The 20,294-nt window shown below is 39.7% G+C and overlaps 1 protein-coding gene across 11 annotated transcripts in view; it reads left to right on the top strand.

Annotated features, from left to right (window-relative positions):
- Nucleotides 1-20,294, top strand: part of FMNL2 (formin like 2) — a 315,785-nt gene that overhangs the window by 239,634 nt on the left and 55,857 nt on the right. For all 11 annotated transcript variants that reach the window (XR_007718334.1, XM_050752042.1, XM_050752046.1 and 8 more), the window contains exons 7-9: nt 2,520-2,628; nt 5,995-6,071; nt 8,049-8,142. Coding sequence is in view for 10 of the 11 variants with exons in the window: in XM_050752042.1 (XP_050607999.1) it covers nt 2,520-2,628; nt 5,995-6,071; nt 8,049-8,142 (280 nt within the window). In the remaining variant the exon portion in view is untranslated. The remainder of the gene's footprint in view (nt 1-2,519; nt 2,629-5,994; nt 6,072-8,048; nt 8,143-20,294) is intronic.

Below are 20,294 nucleotides of genomic sequence, written 5' to 3'. Positions count from 1 at the left end.
GATCATGCTACTGCACTTCAGTCTGGGTGACAGAGTGAGACCCTTGTCTCCAAAAAATACATGGTATCAACATCATGCATTGGAGCTGAATTCAAAACCTGTTTTTTATTTTTGTGTTTTTTGTTTTGTTTTGTTTTTTTAAAATAGTCATTTGCTCACGTGGTAATTAAAGCAAAGAAACTAAATATCCAGTTACAAAAATCGTCAGATTCCATAAAATGTGTGTGATGAAGAATTGATTAATGTACATGCTAACCCATGGCATAGTCCCTAAAATCTAGTCTTGTATGTTTAAGATCATCCTAAGTTGAGTCCTTTGAAAGTTTATTTTCAGAGGAAAAGAATTATGACATTTCTCAGGGTGCGTTTATTTAATGAGAGGAAATCCTTTTTAAAATGTTTCGAAAATATAGAGCAAAATTTCCTATTAAGTCAAAAAACGTCCTCACTTTCTTAATAAGTGTGATATATAGAATAAAGATTTAAAAAGAGAAACTTGCTTACCAAGGTGTTGGCCACCGTATTCTATAAGAGATGCCTATATGCTGCTGTTTTTGACAAACTAAGACTTAATTCTCCGTGGTGAAATAGTTATTCGGGGTGAGAAATGACACCTGTCTAGGACTGAAGCAGGAAACACTGCCAGAATGACAGGATGTGAACATTTGATCAGGAACTAGCCAGCACAGACAGCTGTAGGCGGTAGCTTTTCGCATGGTCACCCAGCAGATTGTTGATGAGTCAGGTTGATGATGAGCAACTGGTAGAAAGTGACTGTCCTAAATCGCAGTGAGGAGACTTGTGGTTTTGCCTGGTCTCATCTCATCTCTTATTTGCCATGTAGATGTAATGTCTCTGGGCTTCCGTTTTCTTAACTGTATCAAGAAAGGATTGGAGTAAATGATACCATGGCTCTTCAGCTGTCAGTGCTATGATTTTGTTGTTGCTGTTGTTGGCCATGATGGTGGTTTTTAAATTTATAATGTTATTTTTTAGACATACAAGTTCAGATACTACCTTTTATTACTACTCTGTTTTTATATAAACAAACAATTGGAGAAAATAATTTTTAAACCAAATACCATACATTTTAGAAAAAAGTTTAGCTCTATTGTTTTTGAGCATAGAATATAACTAATAAACAAGTTTCTCATTGTTTTTATTGACATTTATATATTGTGTATTTTCTAAAGTCCTTAAATGTTAATAAGTATGTATGTGATACGTCATATTAAATATATTTTAAATGTTGATCCAGAAAAATATATTTGAGATTAGCTATCTACTGCAACAAATAGAAGCCCTTTGTGTTAATATTCGGGAAGTAGAATATTATTCTAATTAATTTTGTTGCTTTCTACACTCCAGAAAATAATGACAGAGACATTTTGGCTTCTTAGAAAGAGACTGTTGCAATATAGATCAAGAACTGGATCAATAAATAAAAAGAAAGAATGTGCTACATTACACCTCTTAAGAAACACAAATAAGGCTGGGCGCGGTGGCTCACACCTGTAACCCCAGCACTTAGGGAGGCCAAGGTGGGTGGATCACGAGATCAAGAGATCGAGAGCATCCTGGCCAACATGGTGAAACCCCATCTCTACTAAAAATACAAAAATTAGCGGGGCGTGGTGGCGCGCATCTGTAATCCCAGCTACAGGGACTACAGAGGCTGAGGCAGGAGAATCGCTTGAACCCAGGAGGTAGAGGTTGCAGTGAGCTGAGATCGTGCCACTGCACGCCAGCCTGGTGACAGAGCGAGACTCTGTCTCCACACAAAAAAAAGAAACAAACAAATAAATGTGTAAGGTTGGTCTACTTGCTGGAATAATGAAAATGTATTAATATTTCGAAGCGATGCAGAAATACGGCACTGTAGAGAATAACCTCTCCCATTTTCCGTAGAGACTGGTTTTCGTTAGTCAGTGTATCTTCTCGATCATTGCTGCATATGAATATTAAATTATATTGTTTGTTTGTAACAATTTAAATTATATTAATTGTTAAGTTACAAAAGGCAGTTGATTCCATTGAAATTACTCTTTTTAAAACTTAATCTTAGATTACTTTGTTTTATACTGGAAGCTATTGCTATCAACTAAAAATGAAAACTCGAATAAACAGTCATGTACTTAACAAGTGATTCCATTAAAGAAATATAAGACTGAGGTTAAAATAAAAATGATAGAGGAAGGGGAAGAACTTCACATGTAGATTAAGAAGATGATATATGCTTGGGTCACAGTGGCTGTGTGGTTATTTTTTAAAGTTGTGCTAGTCTCTGAGACTTCCAAAAAGTGTGTTAACAAGCATACCCAAGATGGGCTTATGGCAGAGTGACACATTATAAAGCTGTATTTTAGAGGTTGAAATCAATCTTACCATTGCCATTTGGTGGTGGTTTTAACCTACAATCCTTGTTTTGGTACTGGTAAAGAGTAGTGTCTGTTAAGTGCATGTGCCTATGCTAAGAAAGTAACCTATTGTTTTATAGAAGTTGCTCTTTTTGTTTGTAGATATAATACCTTGCCAAGCAGAAGAACTCTGAAAAATTCAAGATTAGTGAGTAAGAAAGATGATGTACATGTCTGTATCATGTGTTTACGTGCCATCATGAATTATCAGGTATGTTGGAGCTTCTGGTTCTTTTTAAAAAAAAACAAACCTGAATTAATCAGACTCAGAAATCACTGCTGAGTACAATGTACACTACTTGGGTGATGGGTAAAATAAAAGCCCAGACTTCATCATCATGCAATTTATCCATGTTACCAGAAGCTACTTGTACCCCTAAAGCTGTTGAAATTTTTTTAAAAAAGAAGAAAAACCAAACAACAAACAAAAACAGGCTCAGATTTTGTTCTCGTTGGTTTCTTTGTATTAATTCTATTTGAAGTAAATGCCAGGATTTAAAGAGATTCTATTAAAAAAGAAAGGCCTGGTTCATCCTAATGCTCAAGATTTAATTTATTGCCCTCATATTTTAATAAATATATATCATTTGCGATGTATTTAAAGGAAAGGTGTTTTCCTCCTGTAGTGATAAACTTACTAGATTGCTTGGTGAATGTTTGTGACCATTAAAGATTGAATAAGCTGCTGTTGCGGGTAATAATGAAACAACTCTAGAACACCAGGAGTGGATAGACACAGTGGTTCTCAAAGGTTTATGTGGCGAACAGGCGAGAAGTTACAATTATTGGCAGTTGGACTCAGTGGTTCCTAATCTTTATAAGAAGCACCTGCAAGATTGTTGAAAATACAGATTCTTCCTTTGGGTAATTGTGATGCAGGTTGACCCCACTAAGGTGCTGCGTTGAATTTAAGAAGGGAAACATGCATTTATTCTTTCAGTACTTTTGTGAGCTTTGCCAGACAGCCCCTGTTCAACATAGGCACTGAGAATATAGCACCGAATAAATTTGTAGCCCAAGGAACTTACTTTCCAGGGAGGGGAGACAGATGACCAACAAATAAATTGGTAAAATGTGTATGTTCCAGATAATAATGATGAAATGAAAGCTAATGCTTACATGGTACACTTTTCAGGTCTAGTGCTTTTAAACCTCTTAAGTCATGTAAATAGCCCTGTGAGATCAATAATATTTTTCTCCACATTTTACTGATGAAGCTGGGACACAGAGAAGTTTAGTAATTTGCCTAAAGTCACATAGCTAGTAAGTAGTGGGGTCAGGATTTGGACCCAGGAAGGCTTTGAACCCAGAGAACCATTACTAAGTACTGTAGAAAAAATAGGAAATAGGAACTGCTGAAAATGTGTGTGAGTTTTAAATAGGCCAGCCAGGGAAGGGTCACTGAGAGGGTAATATCTAGTAAAACTTGAATGAGGGAGCAAAGGGAGGGATATTAGGGAAAGAAGATTCTAGGCAGAGAGAAGGGCAAGTGCAGAGACACAGAGGCAGGAATGTCTGGTTTGCCCAAGTCACAGAAAGGAGGCTTGGCAGGATCAGAATGAGTAAGAGGGAGAACAATAGAAGATGTAGTCAGGTGTCATCTGTTTGATTATGTAGAACTTTAAAGGCCGCTGAGAGGACATTGACTTCACTATGAGAGGAAAGCTGTTGAATGGTTATAAGGGCATAATCTGACGCTTGCATTTAACATGAGACCACTCTGGCTTCTGTGTTTAGATTTGACTCTGGCCAGGCAAAGGCAAGAGGGAGTAGACCATTTAGGAGGCCCTTAGCAGTCATTTAGGTGAGCTTTGATGGTCATATGGACTAGGATCATAGGAGTGGAGATGATGAGAGGTGATCTGATTCTGGTTTTATTTTGATGCTAAAGGCAATAGCATTAGGTATGAGGGAGAAGGCGAGGAGTAGAGGCTGGTACCAGGGCTTTTGTCTTGGGCACCTGTGAGATAGAGTTGCCATCTAAAAGATGGGAAGACTGCAGGATAGACAGATTTGAGGGAGATCATTAGGAATTCTGTTTCGGGGATTTTAACTTTGAGATGCCCGTTAGACATTCAAATAGTGATCTTAGGTGGGTGGTTGGATATGCCAGTCTGGATTTCAAGGCAGTGGTCTGGGCTGGAGATAGTAATTAGCATACAAATGGCATAGGAAGCCAGGAGGGTGAATGAGATCAGTAGGGGTAGACTGAGAAGTAAAGAAGTCCAAAATATGAACTCTGGGACTCTCTGTTTAAATGTCAGAGAGATGAAGAAAAGCTGGCTAGAGAGCCTGAAAAATAGCCAAGGAGTTAGGAGCCAAGTGAAGGACGTGTTTCAAGGAGAAGGGAGTATTCAGCTCTGTTAGATGCTACTAAGTCAAGTAAAATGTGGAGTGAGGATTGGCCATTGGCTTCAGCAAAGTGCAGGTCTTTGGTGATCTCGGCAGACAGTTCATTGGGATGGTGGGGGTGAAATGCTTGATTGGAGTGGTTTCAAGAATGAGCAGGAAGTGAGGATTTATACTGAGTGTCTGGAGGAGTTTTGCTGTAAAGGATAGCAGAGAAATGAGAGGCAGTGGCTGAACACAGGTTGTGGTATCAAGAGAGGTTTTTATTGTTGCTTAAGAGAATTTGCATCATGTTTTTATGCTAATGGCAATGAGTCCATAGAGAGGGAAAACTAAGGAGGAATGGAGGAATTTCTGGAACATACCATGTTCGTGAGCAGATGAGAGGGAATGGGATGGAGGAAGGACTCATGGGAAGGGTTGGCCTTAGTTTGGAGCACAGAAGAGTTCCTCTTTAATAGGAGGTGAGGAGGTAAGCCACAGATCTGTGTGGATAGATTGATGTGGTATAGGAGCTTCTAGATGTTTTTTCTGATTGCTTGTATTTTCTTAGTATAAGAGGAAATAAGATCATGCGCTGAGAGTAAGTTTTGAGGAGAAAGAATATAGTTGACCCTTGAACTTTGTGGGGTCTGAGGGGCACTGATCCCTGGTGTAGTCAAAACTGTATATAACTGGAGGCCTCACTGATAGCATAAATAGTCTTTTAACATACATTTTGTATGTTATATCTATTGTATACTGTGGAGTCACCCTGGAAGCTTAAAAAACTCAGGTGCCAGCTCCCTGTAATTGAAATTCGGAGTGTTTTGTTTAGTCTTCCAGGTGAGTTTAAGGAGCAGCCAAGGTTAAGAATCACTGGGCTAGAGCCTTTTCATAATTTTAATAAAGAGAAACATGTAGATCATTCATAAAGAATGGGAAGGTGATCTTTTGATAATAACATCATTGCCGAAATTTTTTTTTTTTTTTGGGGGGGAGAGAAATGGGTCTGGTTGTCCTGGCTCAAGCTGGGACTAGAGGCACAAATCATTGCATCTGGCATTCTTGAAATTTTTAATAGAGAAATATGCTTTGACCGTGATGTACTAGAGACATAAGTGCATTTATGATTGTGTAAGTTTCATTAAGTAGATACTTCGGGTTTTTGGTTTTAAATCAATACTGACAGTTCCCTAACTTGTCTCCCAATGCTTTGTGTTTCTTTTTTTTTCCATGTTAATTTTAGTATGGTTTCAACATGGTCATGTCTCATCCACACGCTGTCAATGAGATTGCACTAAGCTTGAACAACAAGAATCCCAGGTAAGCTTCTTTTGTAGTATGCAAGTCTAAATCTATCTAGGGAAAACAGAGAGCTGGTCAACACTTAACCAAGTTTGACTTTGGAAACTTTCAAATGTTAATCTCTGAAATAAGATTGGCTATAAACTCTTTGGCTGTGTAGAATTTTTCCTTTGAGCCAAGTTACATTCTTACATGGGCCAGAGTTGAGCAACTGGTGACAATTCTAGCCCTCCACCGTTCTCCTCAAGCTTTTGTTCTTTTGAGGCCTGATTCCCAGCATCCTTGCTGCTAAATTTGGAGAGGATCAGGTTGCCAGGACTTGGGGACCAGGAGAGTCTCGATAAAGATTTACCTACATCAGTTACTGCTGAAAGCTAGCTAAAACCGTCATCCTTTGTCTACACTTCGCTTGGTCACTTTACCTATGTAGCTTTAATTACTGAACAAAAATAGAAAAATAATTGTAGTGGCCAGCCACAGTGGCTCATACCTGTAGTCTCAGCACTTTGGGAGGTTGAGGCAGGCGGATCACCTGAGGTCAGGAGTTGGAGACCAGCCTGGCTAATGTGGTGAAACCCCATCTCTACTAAAAATACAAAAAATTAGCCGGGCATGGTGGCGCATGCCTGTAATCTCAGCTACTCAGGAGGCTGAGGCAGGAGAATGGCTTGAACCCGGGAGGTGGAGGTTGCAGTTAGCTGAGATCACGCCACTGCACTCCGGCCTGGGCAACAGGGCAAGACTGTCTCAAAATAAATAAATAAATAAATAAAATTGTACATGCAGATTTCCGTTCATATTCACCACCTGTAAAGGCTAGCAGCAGATATAATTCACATCACACATTAGCCCTAAAACCCAGTCTTCATCAGTTTTAGTTATTTTAATGTGCCTTCCATTCTGGTGAAGTATTCTGTACTTCAAATGTGCAATTCCCTTTCATCCGATACCTCTCTGTAGACAGAATATCTGAAAACTGTTAATCCAAAAATCTGTTGATAAATTAGCCATTTCTCATTTGGAAAATGCACTGCAAACTATAAAGTCCTCTTTACTGAATATTATTCTTTCAAACTTCCCCTGATTAAACCTTTTACGACTTTACGATTCTTTCCTTCATTTACTAGAATTCTAAGTAGCCGTGCTTCTGTGTCTCTGCCATCTACTACAGGGAAGACATTATTTTTTAAAAGACAATTGACATTGTGGAATATCAGAACAGTCTTTGTTTAGAGATTGGTGATAGTTGTTATTCCAGAAAAAAAAATGAAATACTTAAGTGGTCTTATGATTGAAGAAACAATGCTGTTTCTTTCTTGACATTGAATTTGAAAACTTAGAGTGTATCTCTATGTTCTCCTTCCAAAAATATTTCAGATGGAGTTTTGTTTTCTTGAGTCAAAGAAAATATTCTTGTGTTAGTAAAGCTGTAATCCAGCTCCTTCCAGATCTCCTGCATAGGAAGAAGAAAGGACAGAAACTTTTAGTTTCGTGGGAGATTTATGGATCCATTCCTGAATGAGCAGATTTGAAATGTAGAACATGAATTTCAGTTGATTTTGAACTTTTTTTTTTTTTGCAACTGTTCTACCACTGTCTCTAAAATCAGAGAAAATACTTAATCAATAGTTTGTTTTTCAGCGTATTCCCATTCCCTTTGTTTTTAGTGTACCAGTAAACATTTTTCACCTATATTGTACTGAGTCACCTGATGATAGGTCTAAGAGATTATTCTTCTCAGAACTAGTTTTCATTAGTGAGTAATTTGTAGTTTTGGTAAACGTGCCTTCCAAATTTGCTATCTTAGACAAATCACATATTTAGAAGTCAGTAAAGGTTTAAAAATGTACTTTGATTAAACTGTACCTTAGTAAAGTTTTTTAAAAATGTAAGGGCAAATGTTTTATTCTCACGTATCTTGGAAGGGAGGAACAGCTGACTCATCATGCCATTTTCACTGATTTGTGTTTTTCTTCTTTCTTCTTGTTTTGGCAGAACAAAAGCCCTTGTCTTAGAACTGTTGGCAGCCGTTTGTCTTGTCAGAGGCGGGCATGAAATCATTTTATCAGCATTTGATAACTTTAAAGAGGTAGGCTACACTGCAGTTTTCACAAGAATACTCACACATCTTACATTTGGACATCTTTGAACAGAATTATTTACCTCTTCATTTATTCTAGGACCTAAGGAATGTAATAGTTAATTTCTAAGATGTCACTGAGAGGAGTGTAATGAACTTGGTCTAAATTTGTATTTTATTTCCAGGATAAGTTAAAAATAATTGCAGTACTCTTTTTTAAAATTTTTTTTTTATTGGTTTTAGAGAACATGGAATAATCCAGTTTGAAAACCAGTTTTGTTACGTGTATGTGGTTTTCATTAGGGTTGATATTGACACTTGATCATCTACCATATGCAAATTTTATGAATTCTTTCATCATAGTTACTTTCCTAAAGTCATATTTTTGCTGGATGCTATGAAAAACCTGGCAAATACTGGCACTGATTTTGGGGATGTGTAAACTTAAGTGGTCTTGTCACAGATAAACAATAATGCAACAGATGAGCATGGTTGAAAACGGAGACTGTCTGACCACAAAAAAGGAGGGATTACACATAGATAATATGACACGGAGGATCCTGCCCCAATGTATCAAAACATCACCACCTAGATAGTAGCTGCTTTCCCATAGGGGTAGTGGGCAGTGTTGTAGGACCAAGAATAGTGCCTGTTTGTTCCCCTGGTATATGCCTGACATCAGAGGCTACTTTGAGGTGAGAAATTACAAAGTAGTCTTTAGAGAACACTTGGAACCCCAGGTTACAATAGGACCCTTCGCCAAGTTGTGCATTATTCTAGCAGTCCCGTTTGATTCCAAATGCTTTTGGATTAAGACCCAAGCTGGATTGAAATCCAGGTCGCAGAGGGACTGTTTTCTCTCCTCTTTCCTGAAAGGTTCTGGACTAGAAACCCTGATAGTATTTATTAAGAACCTACTATATGCTGGGGCTGTACCAGCTACATGCATGGCATCATTTGGTTCTATAAGAACATCTTTGAGACAAGTATTAATATCTTGATTTTAGAGAAATTCAAATACATGGTTTACCTATGGTCACATAGCTAGATAAGTGATAGAGCCAGGAACAGGACTTGGTGCTCCTGAACCTGAACTTCCTTGAAATGTGATGAAGTTGTGGCCTTATTGTGTGTGAATATCTTGAAAGAAATACTGAATGAGACAGGACTTCGGAGCTATTTCCCCTGCCTCCTACCTCTTTAATTGGACTCACTACCCAGCTGCCAAATGTTCTAGACACTGGCCTGTGATCCTCTGCATAGGCTGGGAAGGTTCAAAGATGTGAACAGGGCAGACGCTTCTCTTGCTCCTTTATTTTTATTATTATTATTTTTTTGCCTCCTTTGCCTTTGCCTCCCTACCCCTAGTCCATTCTTTAAGATTTTGATATTATCCATTTTGTAAATGCCAACTGTGGAGAGAACCAAATATTATCTTTTTTTTTCTTTCTTTCTATTGAGCCCCAGAGATAGTGAAGAAATATCCAGGTTCTAAGAGAATGAAGAAGAATAATAGTGAATCTTTAAATTCATAATCTGGCTTCCAAGACAAATAGACTTTAGAGACAAGAATGTATGAATGCTTGTCTGTGAATGTTTTTATATATCATGTATAAATATATAAATTTTACATTTATAAATAAGGAAGTATGTTTGGGTGGATGGATTTAATATGAAAGAGAAACAGTATGTGCTGCTCACATAACGCCCAAATCTTTATCATTAGGTCATATTTGAAAATATTGCATGCTGAGTACTTTTCACACTGGAAACATTTACTATATACTTATCAGTGGCCCTTGTTATAATGACTCATATTATAACAAGAATCTGATTATACTGCAGGTCAAATTATATCCTAAAGATGTATTTGTATAGAACAAGAATAAAAGCCAGGAATTCATGAGATGAATGATAATATTTTTTTCTCCTAGGTAAGATAGAGTACCTTTCTTATGCATAGTAGGCCCACGGATACTTGCAGAATTGAGTTTTAACTCTTTGGTGTCAGACTTACATATGGTTTAGCTCTTTAGGGTGTAGTATGTTCTTAATTGAAGAAAAATGTAGTCCTAAGTCTAATAGTTGGATAATAGTAATGAGAACCAAATTACTTTTGACGTTGAATTTTTTAGAGCTTTAACCAAAACTGGCCTCATTTCTGTAATTAATTAGGCGTGATGGTAGGTCTTCAGGTACTGTTTCTCCTTGGCATAGGCATTTGCCTCTGAGAGAAGGTGACAGCAGTGGGCTAGGGGAGGTCCTCAAATGCTGGTGGGACCCCCACCCCTGCTGGTGTCTAGGCGCTTGCCATCCTCACAAGAATGAATTCAAGTTATGAGTTAGAAAATAGTGAAAGTGCAGAGATTTCTTGCAAAGCAAAAAGGACACACTTAAGAAAGGGGAGTGTGGGCATCCTTGGGAGAGTCACACAAGGTGGTTGGGACTGCTGCCTTTATGGATTTCTTTAACCAAGGGATGGCGTGTTCATGGAGATTCCTGGAAGAAGGGGGAGATTTCTTGGAACATGGTGCTACCCATTTTGACCGCAAATAAGGGTATTCCTGGAACTGTCATGGCGCTGGTGGGTGTATGATTGAACATGTGAATGAGCACAGAATAAGGTCCTAGGAGAAACCTAGATCAAATCCAGCACCATGTTGGACCCAGTTTGTCTTCGCCAGCTTCGCCCACACCCTATTTTTCAGGGCCTTATCAGCCCCTAGCTTCTGCAGCTATTTCAGCAGTTTCCTCTTGCTTAGTCATGTGAAACTGCTGCCTAGAATTTTTTATTCTGCTGCAGCCATCCTGCATTATTCTTGTCTCCAAACCATATAGACAGACCAAGCAAATTGATTATTATCCTAATAGCCATGGGAATGAAGACAAGGAGGCAATATGCCCCCGACAAACTTAGTTGTTATAGATAGGTCAGAAGAGCCTCAACTTACTTATCCAATCCCGAGGTACAAAAGGTGTTATTCTGTGTTGATCTTGTTTTCTAAAACCTGCAATGCCACTCACAGCTCAAAGTCTCTTAAATCCTTTCCTCTTTTTCTCCCATCTTTGTGTGAGTGAATTTTTTTTAAAAAAACACATCATAGTAAAGTGAATTCTTTAACCTCTTTAGCCAAAATGTCATTGGAATCTTCCGGTTTTATAATAATATTCATTATTATATTCTGCCGTGCCTGTGCACATAGGGTTTTGATCAGTGAATAATTCCTTTGGAGCCGCCCATGGCAGAGAGAGCACCATACCGGGATACCAGGGAGGGGAGAACCAAAGAAGAGTCTTTGCCTTCAAGAAGATTGTTTTTAAAGCTTTTTATCTTTTTTTAGTAAGTTGGGATCCCATTCATCTCCCGAAGAAGGATGAAAGGATTATCTTTGTTTTTATTGGCAGGAATGAGGGGTGGAATAGGGGAGTTCAACATCTATTTTTTGCAAATAAAGTAATATGCTTTAGAGTAGCCAGACCCTTTGGGCTTTGATCACTGTGAGAGCATAGCCAAGCGTACTAACACAATATGGCACCAGATGCTAGAAAGAAATTTAAAAGGCCATTTATCTTAAGTAGTTTATGTAGCAGGATTTTTCCCCCTCTACCTCTTGAGCCAACAAATCCGTTCTGTCTAATTTGACCACCACTAATTAATTAGTTCAGATGTAAATTAAAGAAAGTTATTATTTAGCTGTTGAAAGATTTTTATGTATGATTACATCATTTTCTCATGTTTTCATGAACATTTAGAATCCCAATCTAATATTTTTTTTTCCCTAAAAAATCTTGCTACAAATCTTGTAATAGCTGAAGTGCGTGTTTTAGGAAGACAGGGAGCACCTTTAGTTTAATGGTATGTGATGGTGGCAAGAATGTTAACCCAAAGCTTTGCTTATGGTGGCGGTGGGATTGGGGTCTAAGCCTGATGACACTGAGCAAACACATACATTGCCTCAATGTATATGATGATAAATGAGTCTTAATTATATGAATACAGATAGTAAGCTTATACTGTGCATGGTTTGTGACATGCCTGAAAATATGAGTATATTGAGTAGATGAAGAATAAATCATTCATAGTCAACAGTTGTGCTCCTTGAATTCTTTTTTCTTTAAAAAACAAATTTTTCAGGGGATTAACACATCTGGTTTTGTGTTGAAACATCTCTTAACGAAAATTTATGGTCTTGAAATAAGGACTAGGGTGAGAACAAGGAGTCATCTGTTTTTTCTTACTGGCTAATTTATTAATAGCCACATGGAAGGACATATGACCATCTTCCCTAAATTGATTCTTTCTTAGTTGTATGGCAGTGTATATTTTTGAGCCCCGAGACTACCAAACAGAAAAAAATACATTTGGAAGTAAATGGCACCCTTTGGATATTTATATTAGTTCAGGGTCTTCTTTGCAAGAAGCAGAAACTGACGCTAACACATAGAGGAAAGGGTTGATCGAAAAGATGTTGAGAAAAGCACAGACTTGACAAGGAGCCTGGAGAACCGGGCTTGGAAAATGGGCAGGCATTCCTAAAACGTGGCTACACTCTGCTCTGCCTTTGAAGCTGCGCCACCAGAAATACCATTTGGGGTTCTGGTCATGCTTTTTTCTTCTCTTCCAAATGACATGGACCATAGCTAGCAATCTGCTGGTTCACAAAACTATGTCTACTGGTTAAGGACCTCAACCAGTCCCCACTTCAGATTTCTAAACACCGCACTTCATCTCATTTCCAAGGGGAACCTTGAAGTCTTCAACCTAGCTGTTGCTCTCAACTTTTTCTTAGTCTTTCTACTTTTTCCATTATATTCTTTGATATATTTGAGAAAATGGCTTGCTTTTAAAAAGTGTCTCCAAAGGTTTGGCAAAAATATGCTTCCTTTTGAAGTCAAAGAGGAAAAGTACTGAGGTCCTGTAGACTCTACAGTGGAACAGCCACTATGACATGAGTAATAAAATCCTCTGAGGGCTTTGAGGCACCAGCTCTCCCAGGCTGCTGGGAGGTGCACCTGGAATTCATCAGGATTTCAGATCGATTATAATTATGTTCTCATCTGCTTCTGTAATGACAGCATCTGGCTTTAGCAAGAAAGCCTGAGTTTGGTTATTAAAGGTTCAGCTCCCTCCTACTTTTGACCTTCCCGTACGGAAAGATGGAGCCTTGTTGAATGAGTCACTCAAGGCCACCAGCACTCTTGTGCACAGCACTCTTGGCAGTAGTTGTTCTTTTTTCTGCCTGTTGCTAGAAGGCTTCCTAAGAAAGCTGATGTGTGGTTTAGCTACTGGGCATCTGAAGGCACTTGTGCTACACATTATTAAGTTGATTTAAGAAAGCCTGTCAAGTTTTATTTATAGTAGACTAAACTGGGCAGGAAGGAGAGTGAAGATTTTGGTGTGCTTCCAGCATCCCTCTGAGTTTAATCCCATCTAATCTAACCTCTCAAGCATTTGAGGGTATAGGATTGTAAATCTAGCATGAGACCATGCTATCCATCCAGATAACTTCCTAAGTGGTAAAGTAAGGGCACTTACATTTTTCAGTCTCTCATTGAACTATAAGCAATGTATTCTTTCAACTATGGGAGCCACAGCCCTAGAACGTGTATGTATTTCGCAGTATCAGGCCAGAATTACATTGATCTAATTCACCAAGATACTTCTTTTCTGGTCCTCCTTCTTAGCATTAGGAAGTAAAGTCTTAGTCTTATGTGGTGTTAATGCTGCTGAGTAATTTTTTTTTGTCTGTTCATCAACTGTTGCAATTATTTGCTGTGGATACGAAAGTACCCCACACTTCATTTCATTAGGCTCCTGGCTTCTGTGGGTCAGGAATGCAAGCTGGCATGGCAGGGATTGTCTCTTCTTTGTTGTGTCTGAGGCCTCATCAGGGAAGATCTGATTGACTGGGGATGCCAGTCCATCTGGAGGCTCTTTCACCCACATATCTAGTTTTTGAGCTATAATACCTCTCAAGGGCTGGGCCCAGCTGGGACTATCAGCCAGAGAACCTCCATGTAGAACTCCACATGGCTTGGGTTTTTCACAGCATAGCATCTGGCTTCTGAGAGGGAGTGCCCCAGGAAGGAGCATCTGAAGAACCACCATTCAAAGAGCCAGAGGCTGCTGTGTGTCTTCTGAACTGGTCTTAGAAACCGTACAGTGTCACTTCTGCCATGTTATCTTGGTTCCGAGTGAGGCCCTGAGCCCAACTCGGATGCAAGGGGAAGGCAGTAGCTTCTCTTCTTGATGATTGGAGCATCGGCTTACTGTGCAGAACATGTGGGCTGGGAGAGAGGGCGGTGGGCTCATACCATCATAGTCTGTATACCTCAGTAAGTCTCATCCCTCAGTAATTGAGATTTACCAAAATGTTTATTGTTATTCCTCTTTCCTTTTCTCCCTCTTCTTTACTCAATCTAATACTTGGTTTTTCCTTTTGACTGAAAACTTGATAAACTTTTTGATTGGAAATAAAAAAGATAGTTATTAATTCTTTCATGTGAATCCACTATGGGCAAATGATATTGTGAGAGCCTTCCCTAGAGAAAGGAGCCATTTTCATAGGATGTCCAAGTCTATTTTCTGGTAATGAACTAGTTATTTCTTTACCATTAGTGTCTTTAACATCTGGTTAAGGGAGTGAAGGCTGGTATCTTCCTGATCGTTAAGGGACGAGTCATAATAACTTACTGAAAAAAATGTGAGTGCCCTCTATGTGTCAGAAACATTGATAAATAGTGGAATATGAAAATGAATCAGACATGTGCCCTACCTTTAAAAGAGAGCCTCCCAGGCTAGTTGAGGAAGCAGATAAATACTTCGACAGTTGTAATACCAGGCTTTATAGAGGTAATTGCAGGATGCTCTGCAAAGAAGAGGAATAGCTGGCCAAGACAAAGTAGGGCTGGAGGCAGATGGGGAAGGAGCTCTCAGGGAGGCTCCTTCTAGGAGGGTGCCTGAGCAGAGTTTAGGGTGAACAGGGTTAACCAGGTATATTCCTTTCCCGTTGCTGCTGTAACAAATGACTACAAACTTAGTGGCTTAAAACAACACCAGTTTATTATTCTACAGTTCTGTAGACCAGAAGAATAAAATGAGTCTATAGGGTGGTAACCTCTGACAGCTCCTGGAGAGATTTCATTTCCTTGGCCTTGTCAGCTTCTAGAGGCCACTTAGATTCTTTGGCTTCCAGCCCCTTCCTCCAGCTTTAAAGCCAATAGCATAGCATCTTGTCTCTGTGTCTCTGCTTCTATTGACACATTGCCTTTTCTCTCTGACTTCTCTGGCCTTCTTCCTTTAAGGACCCTTGTGATGACACTGGGCCCATCCATAATAATCTAAGACAATCTCCCTTCCTGAAGTCCCTTAATTTGATCATACCTTTGCAGATATCATCATACCTTTGCAGGTATGATCAAATTAAGGAACTTCAGATGGAGAGATTATCTTTTTACTGTGTAAGGCAACATAGTCAACGGGATCAGGAATTAGCATGTGGCGGGTAGGAGGAATACATCATTCAGCCTGTCACACCAGATAAAAAAGTGAGAATGTCATTTTATACCAAGAAGGTAGTGTTTTAATAAAGCTTTAAGGACTTTAGTTTGCCCTGCATCTCCAGTTTTAAAGGCATTAGGGCATGGGAAGGTAAAAATTGGGACAGGAAATTAAAGGCAGATCAGAAAAGGCCTCCTTGCTTATCCCAGGCTCTTCATAGTGCCACACAGCCTAAAAGGAGCAAATATACTCCCCAGTCACACTGGCGGTTTAGATTGACTCTGTTAATCAAGAATGTGCTCTTATGTTTTGCTCTGAAAGTCAATTATCAGTGGGCTCAGCATGCGGTTGCTTTGATAGAGCAGGGTGTGTTTGGGGTCTGAGATTTGTTTCAGAAATCTTACCATTCATATTTCTCATTCCTTGGGCCCCTTTCTCCACCGAGAGTCATCTGCTTCATCAGCTGCCGTATTCATTCACTTACCACGTCTTCAGGACTGCCCTTTTTTGGTGGTCCTGGAGGAGCTTAAAAAAAAAAAAAGAAGTACAGCAGGATAACAGTGCCCAGAGCCAGACCAGATTGTCACATTATCTGTTGTGCAAATGTAGAGATGCTTTGCTTCACAACTTGACTTTAATTAGACCTCTTCTGCTCCACACATGCCTGAGTACAATTTTATACAATAGGGAGCCTCATCCTCTATTTGAAATGTAGCAGCCACTTAAAAAAAAAAAACCAGGGTGTTAAGGTGTTGCTGCCATGTTATTTTTATTCATATAAAAATGCGGCTTCTAAAATGCATGCCCTTTGCCAACTGTAAAAGTTGGCATATGTGTCCTTATTTCATATTCTTGGAAGATAACAAGGAGAACCCCAAGAGAAAGCAGTGAGAGCTGAGTGTTATTTTAAAGCCTGCAGAACCAGAGACAGAGACTGGCACTGTTCCCTAAACCTGAGCTTTCACTTGGGAAGTACTTTTTTGACATTTTGATATCGTCTGGTTTAAGGTACATAAGGACAATATGAAGCACTCTGCTACGAGCTGATCAGAAAATCGGAGTCAAAACTATGACAGCTTTGGCAATATCGACGACTCTAAAAAGCATTCGAATGGAAGTTTTCAGTCTCCAGGCAGGATTTGGTTGCCATTCTGGCATTTATTTCGTGAAAAGCCTATTTTTGGATCTTCTTGGTTTGCTCTTCCTGTGTTAAATGAGCTACTTCCCTGCTCTTTCACTCCCTCACTCCACCCTGACTTTTGCATACTGAGGATACTTAAAAAAAAGGAAAAGTATTCCATATGTCTAGCTGCCTTTTTTTTTTTTTTTTTTGAGACAGGGTCTTGCTCTTTCATCCAGGTTGGAGTTTGATGGTGCTATCACAGCTCACTGTAGCCTGGACCTCCTGGGCTCAAGTGATCCTCCCACTTCAGCCTCCTGAGTAGCTGGGACCATAGGCGTGTACCACGACATCTGGCTTTTTATACATTGCTATGTTGCCCGGCTCATTTCAAACTCCTGGCCTTAAGTAATCCTCCTACCTTGACCTCTCAAAGTTCTAGGATTACAAGTACAAGCCACTGTGTCTGGCCTTCTAGCTGCTTTTTAAAGTAGTTTTATATTAAGTAAAAATAAAAATTATTGTTTTTATCTGTCAAGGAATTCTGAATTATAGCTTATTTTTGCAGTCATTTAGTCCAGTGCTAAGCCCTAGACACAGGGTTATATTAACCATCTTATTAAATAAGCATGTATGGCTCACGCCTGTAATCCCAGCACTTTGGGAGGCCGAGGTGGGCGGATCACCTGAAGTCAGGAGTTTGAGACCAGCCTGGCCAAGATGGTGAAACCCTGTCTCTACTAAAAATACAAAAAATTAGCCGGGTGGCACGTGCCTGTAGTCCCAGCTCCTCGGGAGGCTGAGGCAGGAGAATCGCTTGAACCTGAGAGGTGGAGGTTGCAGTGAGTTAAGAGTGCACCACTGCACTCCAGCCTGGGTGACAGAGTAAGACTGTCTTAAAAAAACAAAACAAAACAAAACATGTAGGTTCAACTATAGCTGTTCAAATAGTTATGAAGTGCTGGATATATTAACTAGGAAGAAGTATAAGATAAATCATATATAAATAATATATATGTGTATGTATATCTGTGTATGCATGCATGTCTGTATATTTGTATATGTATATTAAATATATGTGTGTGTATAATAGGAGTAAGTGTAAAGATTTATGTGTGCATAGTAATAAGCCCTAAAAAGAAGCAAATGAGAGGATTTGGAGTGGCACTGGGACAACTCGTGTGTGTGTATTTATTTCTGTTGCATGGACTATTTGGTAAGTAATAATCCCTCACATGGCTAGACTATCTCTCTTGTGCAGGGTTAGATTTTTCCTCTGGTAACTTTTTTTTTTTTTGAGACAGAGTCTCACTCTGTCGCCCGGGCTGGAGTGCAGTGGCGCGGTCTCAGCTCACTGGAACCTCCGCCTCCCAGGTTCAAGTGATTCTCCTGCCTCAGCCTCCCGAGTAGCTGGGACTATAGGTGAGTGCCACCACGCCTGGCTAATTTGTTTGTATTTTTAGTAGAGACGGGGACTCACGAGGCCAGGCTGGTCTCGAACTCCTGACCTCGTGATTCGCCCACCTTGGCCTCCCAAAGTGCTAGGATTACAGATGTGAGCCATTGCGCCCGGCCTCCATCTGGTAACATTTTATATGGCTAGATTTGTCTTTTCTAAAGATGCTCAGTTATCTTTTGTGTAACATCTCTCCAAACTACCACCTTTTCTTCAAAACTGTGAAACAGAATCAGAACTCTTTGGAATTTCCAACAAACTGTTGAACAAATATACTTTTTACGATGATCCCGTTACAGGGTAAAGGGGAGTTCGTTAGAAAATAAAAGGCATCAGGCCAGGCGTGATGGCTCATGCTGGTAATCCCAGCACCCTGGGACACCTAGGTGGAAGGATTGCTGTAGGCTGGGAGTTCACAGCTAGCATGGGCAACAAGGTAAGACCCTGCCTCTAAAGAAAATACAAAAATTAGCCAGGCATGATGGTGCGCGCTTGTGGTCCCAGGTACTCGGGAGGCTGAAGTCAGAGGATTGCTTGGGTCCGGGGGTCAAGATTGCGGTGAGCTGTGATCACACCGCTGCACTCCAGCCTGGGCAACAGAGCGAGAACCTGTCTCTAAAGAAAAGATAAGGCGGCCGGGTGCGGTGGCTCACGCCTGTAATCCCAGCACTTTGGGAGGCTGAGGCAGGTGGATCACGAGGTCTGGAGTGCGAGACCATCCTGGCCAACATGGTGAAACCCCGTCTCTACTAAAAATACAAAAAATGAGCTGGGCGAGGTGGCGGGTGCCTGTAGTCTCAGCTACTCGGGAGGCTGAGGCAGGAGAATAGCTTGAACCTGGGAGGTGGAGGTTGCAGTGAGCCCAGATCGGGCCACTGCACTCCAGCCTGGCGACAGAGCGAGACTCCGTCTCAAAAAAAAAAAAAAAAAAAAAAAAGATAAGTCATGATTTCTGTGCCACAGAAGTTTTTATTGCCTTGAGAAAGGCAGGACTGACTTTAATAGGTATTTAGTTGAGGACCAAATATACACTAAGGTCAACACTTAAGAGGACAGTAATTTAAAACTTTAAGAATTGTGCATACATTTACATTTGTATACCTAATTATGATTTAAACCAAAATGTTAGGTGTTATTGACAATGAATGTGTGTACTGAGCTTGACTCTCTATGTGAGTCAAGTTCAAATTTCATTTGAAATTTAAACTCTTGTAAAACATAAGCACGTGTTTTATTTATGTGGGGTTTCTCGTCAATAAGGGTTTTGTTTGTTGGTTTCTTTCAAACTAGCAATTCTCTTCAGAAAGAAAGCATGAGCAGATTTCATGAATCAATTCCATTCTCTTCTTTATTGTAAACATTAGTGTATTTATGTCATGTACATAAAAAGGCATATACATATGCAGAAATAGTAAGGCTACTATTAGTTAATTTTCTATTTAATAAAAAATTTATTGTTTGTTTATTGTTTCCTTAGTGCTGGCAGACTAGTATATATTATTTTGTTAATTCTCATATATATAATCTGAGGTTGGAACACAGAGGGAGAGCTCAGAGCAAATGGGCCTACTGACGTCTCTAGTAAATGGCAACTCTGGGATTTTTACACAGATCCATTTAACTCAGAGTTCATATACAGCCTTACATAACATGTCTCACATTCCAGGCACTTCCCACACATGTTTGTATATTGTCCTCAATTTTCCACCAAAAAGCAAACCTAATGGAAATGGTTAGAGATTGGGTAGATTATTGGGGTGTTTAAAATTACTGGTAAAATTCAGAACAGACCATGCTGTTTGTACAGGGCTCAGTGGGAGAAGCGGGTAGGTCCTGAGCAGGGTGATCAGGAAGGGAAGAGACCTGATTTGATGGAGAGAATTCTGGGAGCAGAGAGATTGCCATGAAATCTGTCTCAAAGGCAGCATAAGTCAGAATATATTTGTTCTTTAACCAGGAAAAATATCTGACCGGGGCCCATGTGACAGAACAAAACTTGACTTGAGGCAGGCATGAATGAGGTTCTGAGGAAACAGTGGTGGAGAGACTGGAAACCTGTGATTTAAACAAACAAACAAACAAAC

The sequence above is a fragment of the Macaca thibetana genome, chromosome 12 (genome assembly GCF_024542745.1).
Source record: "Macaca thibetana thibetana isolate TM-01 chromosome 12, ASM2454274v1, whole genome shotgun sequence".
NCBI lineage: Eukaryota > Metazoa > Chordata > Mammalia > Primates > Cercopithecidae > Macaca > Macaca thibetana.
The sequence above is the reverse complement of the archived record's forward strand: the minus strand, read 5'-3'. Positions and strand labels throughout refer to the sequence as shown.